We start from the raw sequence: 9,829 nt of genomic DNA, 5'->3' as shown, positions 1-9,829 counted from the left end.
CCTCAATGAAACATTCTCATCAAAGTTTAATATATTCTTGATCTACTGTGTCACAGAAGGAATTTTAACAGCATGAAAAAAGCCTCAAAAAGGAAAACTTCAATGTTCCTTAGGATGGAGAGTATTCTTTTTGGACTCGGTCAGAAGTGCTGGTCTGCTGGCTGCAACTGTAGAGAAACAATACTTCCATCTAAGTTACAATTTAAGGGCAAAAATGTGAACTTTATTGGCTTCCAGGCCGAATTTCAGATTGCCTATGTGTCCATTTTAGGCTTCACAGAAAAGAACAGAAAATACTCTGGCAAGTGGATGATCCAAGATTCTTAAGTGTTTAATTTCACATTAATTTCTTCATTAGCAAAACTATATAAAAATGTTCCTACTGATCATCTCTTGTCACTCCAACTTCTGTGCTATTGGGTATTATTCCTTCATTTGTGACAGTGCAGCTATAAACTAGAGCACTGAAATGATCTAAGTTTAAAAGTAACAACACTCTGAAAATATTTTGGTTTTATTTATGTTTGGTGTTTGCTTTTTTTAATACAACTAAATGTGAGATTAATTGAGTTGCTCCACAAGCAATTGCACTAGCAACATTAGTTGCAATGAACTGAAGTGTGGGAGCTGGAATGATTGGTCACTGTGTGTGTGAAGGGAATGGAAACCTCAACAAAGAAAATGTAAATGGTAGCATGCTCGCTGCCTTTGAAAGTAGAGGAGACACTTCCACACACTGTGTTGGATGTCCCTCATGTTACTAATAGAAACAGAAGTGTAGAACCTTCCTGGTCCCTCAGTGTTTATATCTGCATGTGTGTCTCATGTTGAATCTGGGGAATTCTGCAGGCAGGAATCTCAGAGTTGCATAAGCCTAATGAAAGCAAGCAAGCGGATTTATGGCTTTTCTGATCTGGCATTTGTTATGGCAAATGTAATATTAAAATCAGTAATTTGCCCTCCAAAACAGTATCAAAAGGAATTTTACGTTCCCGCAATGACCACATAGAATTTAGAACAGGAGTTATCCATTGGCAAACACATGGTACAATAGGCATCTCCCACCCTCATACTCCTTTTCTTGGCTATTCTTGTCTGGCTATAGGTAATGGTAGGCCACAGGTGAGTTTTAAGATATATCAGTGTATTATTGAAAGACATAGTGGAGCTAGACAGATCCCTTTGTTCCCTGAAAATAAGGCAACTCTCACGTGACATAAAGGCAGCTTTGCTTGACACCCCAGGGGTATGTGTCTGGGTTCTGTTCTGTCCTCTGCCACCAATGCAGTTTGTGATGTGGGGCAAAATTAACCTCCTTCTACCTCTTTTCATGCCTGCAATATGAAAATAACAGTACAGATCTTTCTGGCAAAGAAGATCTTTTGCAGTGTGTTGTGCATCAGATCTTTCATAATACCTCTATGATGTACTTTGCTATTTGCCATACATCTCAATTTATGAATCTTTGCTCTAGTTTAAATAACTCAGACAATGCGTTTGCCTCCATCTTCTGTGAAAGGGAGCAAAAAGTCTTAACAACTTAGAGTATTTACATTTTCTGATTTTTGCATTTTTTAATTTTTAGTTGGATTTCTTACAAGTTTGACATATACAGGTAACTTGGTTTTCCTGGTTTTTATGCCATGCAATGACTATATTTATAAACTATTCTATAATCTTCTCCACTGCAAGGTACAATTTATTTTGAATTTTTATTTTAAGAAATCAAAATATATTTTGAACATTTTTCTCTTTGAGAAACCAATGCCTCCAACCTGAGTTTTTTTTTCCTCTGAGTTTACAAAAATTGAAGTGCCTTTCAATGCGACAAGAAGAATCAATTATGTTTCAATTAAATAACATTCTTCCATATTATTTTTATAATATTTGAGGTATTTTAGGAAAGAAACTGGACCTGTTAATTTCAGTTATCTGCCTTTTGTTAGTCATTGCCTATTTTCATAACCAGAAGAAAAATTATTGAGAGGATTTGGGGCTCACAGAGTCATTAAATAATATAATTTTCATCTTTAATGATATAGTGTTCAAAAAGTGTGAAATTTAAGCAAGGATGGGTGGAGGTCAGATTTCTCTTTAAATCATTAAAATTTAATACAGAAACCTAATATTCAATTAAAAATGTTTGTAGAGAGCAGCCCTTTACTAATATTTTTGTTTGACGCACATGCAGGAGAGAAAACTGCTTTTAAAATAATTCTATCTCTAGAGTTATTTTTCTGTCTTTCTTTTATCTCTTTCCCCTCCATCATATATATTACTTTGCCTAACAATCAATTGATTCACTCTTTCACAGTAGAAATATGGTAGTAGTCTAGAAGAAGACTAGTTAATCAGATATAACTCATCCAGTGGGACACTTTAGTGACAGTAATATGTGTAAAATGGCTGAGTTTATTGTGAATGCAACTGAGTCACAGAAATGTATAGCTCTGACTAGACTACACTGCTATACAAACTTTTAGATTCCTTGAGACAGTGGTGTCTTTTTTAATATTAATGTAGCTTTAATTAAGAAGAAGTCTTTATCATTGATAATAAACCCATCACACATTAAAGTTGATACAGAATCTTTTTTTTAAATATAAGCACTGTACAACAAAATAAAGCAGAACCAACAACTAAATTTAGCTAGCCTATTCCTGAAAGTGTTCCAGCATCATAAATTATGGCTTGATTTAAGAGACTATATATCAAACCCATATAAATATACTTACCTAGCAGCTTCTTTTTAATGCTGAAAGCTGTGTAACAGCTAAAGCTTCCAGGTAATTATTTCTAAGGTAGATTCTAGTTGCGGCAAAACTATTAAATACTAACTGAGTAGCTGCTGTCATAAAATTGCAATCTTTTCTGAAGAAAGTATTTCAGCTTTCAAAAAAAAACTGATACTACTCTTTATATGGGTGATGTTGGAAATACAGATTTAAATAAATGACTTGATTCCTCTCCCAACGTGTTTCCCTTTTAGACAGAAAAAGCTGTAACATTTTTTCATAACCTTTCACAAGTATTGCTTACAGAGTAACCATTCTGAATATTATATATTCGTTTTGACGTTTTCAAAGTCTACAATAAGATAGAGATAATGACATCTATAATTAATCTTTTAAAATGGAGAATCAATTGAATGAAAAAAACACAACTCTGACCCTTCCAACACTATTATTTCATTATTATCAGGCTTCAGACTACATTCCCTTTCTCCCTTTCTCCTTTTCCAAAACTGTGTTTGACTCTATTCATTCTGCGTCACAAATACAATGATTCTGTTTTGTTCTGTATTAGCATGGATGCTGAATTGTCTCAGAAAAATAGGACAAAAGACAGAAATTATACCATTGTTGATAAAACAGAAGCCAAGTTTAACAAATTTGAGAACCTACTAGTATAGGTATAGCATGCAGACTTAAGAATCATAATGCCTAATTAAAGAAGGATGATAGTTCAGAATAATATCTCTCGAAAATACTGATATAAAGAAACAGGAAAGGACATAAAAATATATCTGACTGACTAGGTATTTCAAGAAAAGAAGTTTTAGTTTTAGTGGCATTACACTTGTATTAAAATAATCTACTACCTTTCACATATTTTTTCTACAAAAAACCTATGTTTGAATATTTAAAAATTTCAAAATTAATATTTTTAAATGTCAAAATTTTACATACAACATTAATTAGTCAGGCAGAATTCCCAATTTAGATAGATATATGTATATGCAAAGTAATGAAAATGTTGATAGAAAAGATATCTACTCAATAAATATAAGACAACTGTAAAATAAACAAAAGGACAAAAAGAAACATAATTCCATAAGTTTCATATGTTGATTTCTCCTGCCATTTTAGATGGACTGTTTTATACAGTAATGGATTTCCATAATAAACATACAAAATCAGGTAAGAAAATGTTACTTCACATTTCCAAAGACCAAGAGCTACATTGTCATACAAAAAAACCTAACTAGGCAGACTGTTCTTCTGGGTTGCTGCACATATCAGGGGATTGAAGGCGTAAGACTTCTGGCCTTATACCTTACAATTTACTCCTATTTGCAATAATCACCACGTACAGTCTGTAATGTTTTATTGCTTAATTAGCAACTTGTCAAAAATCTACACTATATAAATGCAATTTCAGGGATTTTTTTTCCCACATAGGCACCTACTTCTTATTGGGACAATGAGCCGAGGAATGACAGGAAGAATGTTGTCTCCACCATGTTCCAGCATGTCATGGATTCCTTGACGAGCAAAAAACTCATATGGAAATGCCATTTCACAAAGCCCATTGAAAAACAAAGGCAGATTGAAATCAAAGTCCAGCTTTTCAATCTCTACCTGAAAACACAAAATAAACAAATAAACACAATTTTAAAATACTAATACAATGTGATCAGCCTGACAGATAATTCATGTCATCTACACAGGTGTGTTTAGTAACTAATAATTCATTTTGTATCACTGCACAATACCATTAAGTCTCAAATATGATTTATGGCCAGATGATAAAGTCCAGAAATTCCACGTGAAATTAGGCATCTATTTCTAATAGGAATCTCGCTGCAATCTTAATATACAAAGTGCACTAACTTTCCTAAGTTATAGACTCTCTGAGGGATTCTGTACTCTATTCTAGTTTTCTTCCCTTTTTCTTCTTCTACCTAGCAGCACTCTGATGTTACATACACTTTGGATAGTCAAAGGGAACCAGAAGTCGTTTGCTTTCAGCCAAATCACTTAGAGATCAATCTATTGCTTTAGGCATCCACTTAAAACTTTAAAACACTGCTTAGCTGTTGGCCTATTTTTCCAGTGAGATTATATTTTGGAATTAGGTAGATGCTTCCTCCTTCACAGCTAAAAAGCTTTGTCACATAGACTAAGATGAAGCTCCAAATAGCCTTTAAAAAAATTATCAGGTTAAACAAACAAATATCCAACCCTTGATTTGGGGCCAGTAATCACATTCACACTTGAATTGTGGAATAAATGTCTGAAATAGAGCAGCCAAGAATTGAACTCGAGGTTTACACTTCTTGAGTAAATCCCATAGTCAGCAAGTAGCAGACATACATTCTCTGTTTGCAGCCATGATTCATTTCCCTCCCTGCTTGACTCTCAGCAGATCTGAATCCTGCTCTTGCGCATCTTAGCCACTGACCTGACTGCTTCAACCTTTCACATTGAAACTGATCCATTCATGATAAACGAAAATTAATTGTAATACATACTTGCTGTGATAATCTCATATTGGCAAACGTAGTGCCAATTACATGCTTACATAGTCTCACACATACTGATTGGTAATCTCTTACAGGAGACAAAAAAGAACAATTGTGTAATACCTATTCGCCTATGTGAATGAAATCAAGCCTGTGTAATGAACCATACAGGAACAAATGAAACCTACATTTCCTGTTTTCACACCACCATATATGATGGGTTCTCTGAAATTCTTGTTCACTAGCTTTTTGTTTCACAAGGAAAAATACCTTTATTAGATGCCTTTAGGGTAAATATCCCAGGACCAATACAGGAGGAAGTTAAATAATAACTGTTCCAAGCAATCACGTATGAAGATCTTTACCAAACAAGAATCAGAAGTTATTCAAATTATTAAACTGATGGGCTTTGTATTTCTTGAGGACATTCAGCATGCTATGGGCAATAAATGTCATCCGGTAAAAGGAGTCTGCTCCCAAAGTCATTGAGAACAGAAGACATTAATATAGCAACTACAAACTTCTGGTGACAAGCCTAAGTCAGAGGCCAAAATGTTCATTACAGTGAGAAACGTGTATCAGGTAAGAAATGGCCAGGCAGTCAAAAAATAATTTATTAAAAAGCAGGACCAGGAGGTACCAATTTTTTTCCCCATTCTCTGTCAACAGGACAATTAGATGCCCTTCAGTATTTTTCTTTTAACTTTTAATTTGTAGTTTATAAGATTATTAGATTGCATTTTTTCTTGCTGAATGTTCTAATTTCAGAAAACCACAAACAAAACCTACAACAGCTACTTTTGTCTGGTGAAAGCTTTAGATGTGAAGGAGAGACAATTAGTAATGCGTGGGCTTTTTAAAAACTATGTGCAGGAGGCTGCTTCACAAGGAAAAACACCTTTATCAGATTGCCTTGAGTTTTTTTAAGAATCTGTTCCTTACATGGGTTTTTGACAACTCTTTCAAAATTACAAACTACTTCCATAGAGAAATATCTTTGATAGATACAATTCCATGTTAGGTTACTGAATCAGGATTTGCAGCTATTTTGTTAAAAACACATATAGTAGAATCTCTCATTTCTTTTCTCCTACTCTTCACTAATATCTCCTCTATCTGTATATATCAGTTATCTTCTCAAAGATGTAATATTTCTGATACTCTGAGCAATTTTTCTCAGCTGTTCTTTGCCCCTGAAATATGCTTTTCTGATTCAGATATAAAGGAAGCGTATGTGTTCAAAAGCTTGTCAATGTTTTTCAGTGACAATAACTGGTCAATAAAAAATATTACCTTTATCTACCAATTCTTACAATTCTATGTCTTGCAGTTACACATATACATAGAAATTATATATTAACTTTAAGATGAATACGATTTCTGGGTTTAAAAACAAATCTGATTTTTACACATGACACAAAAGCTATATTATGAAAAAAATCTCTAGAAAACACAGGTATGACAAGCTGTAGCTCAGAAAGCATTTGTTTATACTCATCAATTCTCAATTAGCTTCAAAGCCATAAGTGGTTGGCAACTGACATGGTTCTGAAAAGGACTCTGATTCCTAACTCATTCCTTGAAGCATCAGCTGTCCATGCATACAGCCAATTTTTACTTAGCATTTTGTGCTCTATAATAACTCCCACAATATGGAAGCCAGAAATATTTTGCCTTACATTCTACAGTGTGAAACCCTTTCCTTCTGTGTTTACTATTTAGCTTCTGAAAGTGGCTATTATACAGCTGTTCAGAGAAAAATGTGATTTTTCTGTTTACGCCCACAAAATTCTTTTGTTTTCACTTCCACCCGCAAAAAAAATGCTGATTAAAGCTCAAATTCTTGGCAAAACTTGTCCACATCTGACAATAATGCTGCAACTATGGATTGTAAAGAAAATCTCACAATAAATATTATCAACTTTTGTACTAGTGATTTGTAAGTTGTGAGAACCCAGCCTCTGAATTTTCAGAAAGTAAGCCAACGAATAAAGATCAATATATTACTATAGAAGACGATCACACAACAAAACCAACTGTATTATAATCAGTAAAACCTTCTGTTTCAGGAAACTTTCATGTTACTTATGTATACTACATATACATATTCTCCTTAGATGAGAAAGAAACAATATACAATATACGATATATGATATACGATATACAATATACAATATACAATATACAATATACAATATACAATATGTATATACAATGCACAAGATGAGAGGAAACTAATGGCAGTATCACAGTTAATTTGTCCAGCAGAAATTCTGTTTCTATGAAGTGGCTCATTGTGAGAGGCAAGACTGCTAAGAGAATGAAAATCCAGATAAGGAGTCGAAGTTGTAAATAGTAAAAATAAGATTTGTGGCTAATCTGCCTGCTAGATTAAGAAAGCAAGCTATTTGAAAGAACTTATGGTATAGAAGTTTGACAATAAGGATGTTATTTGCCTTTCTTAAATAATCATATTTAAAGTAATCTGGTAATCTATAAAACAAACCTGAGATTTAGAAGGTAGTGTTTAAGATACATAAGTAACTTAATTTTCCATCTTATTTCACACAACTGACTACATAATACTGTATGTCATTGATATGATTATCCAAAAATTGTGTTTGATCTCCTAGAAATATTGTATCTAACTTTTTATGTACTCATTTAATGTCTTTATCTAAGGCATTAAAATTAGGTATAGTAAAAGACACTCTGGAATTATTGGTTTGATATGGACAAACAGGAGTTTTTGTAAGAATTGTAAAGATTTTGTAAGGGTACTGTGGTAAAATAATAGCATTTATTAAGATTTGTTTTCCATTCTATACCAGCTATTTCATCTCTATTTCCTAGGTTAATTGAAAGAGAAAAGCAGAAATATTCTTGAATAGCCTCAGTTTTGAACTTCCTTTCTGATTTTTCTTTCAAGATTTCTTTCAATCTTCTTTCAAGGTTTCTTTTATTTCTTCCAACATCCTCTGCCCTCAGCCAAGATGAAACCTGTGCATTCCAGTTTTTGGTTACTTGCTTTTGATATGTTTCTCTCTTGATTCATAATCGGATGTTAGTTTTAATGTTCACTATGGGCCAAGCAATGCTCACTAGTATTTTCTAGGCTTAATTAGATGGAGTTTTTAATATGGTAACTTTGCTTACAGTACTTATGGTTCAAAGCTCAATTCTGCTGTACTTAGTCCTTACAAATTTTCCATCAAGAAACTACTCTTTTAGTCTGCTGTATTTCACCTTTCAACACATGCAGCATAGACTCATACTACAAAGACTGTCTATTGAAAGACTTTTAGTCTAAATTACTACTTGTGCCTATCAAAAAAATGGGAGAAATTCTACCTATATTTTACATTCTAATGAAATTATAAAACACTTACCTTAAAACAAGTGAAAGATTACTGAACTCAAGAAGAAGCAGATAATGGCAGGGGAGAAACTAGATAAACACCCAAATAAATCTTTTAACTCAGTCAAACTGAATCTAGAGCCTTTTAAACATATTCTGTAGATATTTAACTTTCCACAAGAAGTTAAATAACAAAGGAAAATATTTACCTTCCATGGCTAAATTAAAAGAAGTGATAAAAAGAAATATTTTTGAAGTGCTACTGATTATCTGAATTCAGGTCTGGAATATCACTTCATGTGAAAAAAAAAACCCCAGGAATGTTACATAGATAATAACTTTGAATTTACTGCATTCCCTATTACCTCCATGTTAGCTACAAGACTAATGCTGTCAACAATAAAAGTTGAGAAAAGCTAGAGAGAGAGATTTTTCTATTATATTTTATATAGAAAGATATAATTCAATTTTTCATAGTATTTGCTATATCTTGATGTCCTATTGCTCTTTTAAATGAAGTTGGAGCACAGCAACATGTAAATCTGAAAACACTGAAAAAGAGTATGATATGAAAAGGTTCCTAACTATGATGTGCACCTTAAATTAAATGTAGTTCAAAACTCTTTTCTCTTTCTCATTTTGGGGTCTTATAATACAGAATTATTTTCTAGCTATTATTCCTATCTGCACAATGAGGTTCCTTCTACACATAGCTCCAAAATGAAGGAATACAACTCTTTAGCCCTGCAGACTAATTGCCTCGTTTGCCTCTCTCCCTCTCTTTTCCACTGCTTTCTCTCATCTGACACTGCTGTCTAATCTGTGTGAATTCTATTGAAATTATGGGGAAACACTCATAATAAAATGCATCCACTTACTTTTGGCTCATGCTTGATATGTATGAATGAGAAGCATGACTGAGACAGTCATGGTTTGATCAAAATTATGACAATATGGCAAAAGCAGTCAATTCATAATCTACTGTAAGCAACAATGGCTAGAACTGCAAATGATCAAGACCTCTGTAGCATTACTGAAAATCAAATACTCAAATTTATGTCATTATCGCAGACATACTTCACAGATATTATTTGGAGAACAATTGCTACTAGCAACAGTGTTGGTCCTGCATATAACAAAACCATTTTCTTTTCAGCTGCCACACCTGAAGGTGACAGTCCAATCTTTCTAGTGTGACAGAGGTGAGGAAAGTTCATAGTCAAGAA

General features: G+C 33.3%; 1 protein-coding gene across 1 annotated transcript in view; it reads right to left on the bottom strand.

Annotated features, from left to right (window-relative positions):
• Positions 1-9,829, bottom strand: part of PACRG (PARK2 co-regulated) — a gene marked incomplete at its 3' end in the record, with an annotated part of 122,002 nt that overhangs the window by 6,949 nt on the left and 105,224 nt on the right. Inside the window, exon 3 of the mRNA XM_010190344.1 lies at positions 4,190-4,361. Within this exon, the coding sequence (XP_010188646.1) occupies positions 4,190-4,361 (172 nt within the window). The remainder of the gene's footprint in view (positions 1-4,189; positions 4,362-9,829) is intronic.

The sequence above is a fragment of the Mesitornis unicolor genome, unplaced genomic scaffold (genome assembly GCF_000695765.1).
Source record: "Mesitornis unicolor isolate BGI_N332 unplaced genomic scaffold, ASM69576v1 scaffold1218, whole genome shotgun sequence".
NCBI classification, from domain to species: domain Eukaryota; kingdom Metazoa; phylum Chordata; class Aves; order Mesitornithiformes; family Mesitornithidae; genus Mesitornis; species Mesitornis unicolor.
Note: the sequence above shows the minus strand (reverse complement) of the source record. Positions and strands in the feature narration are given on the sequence as shown.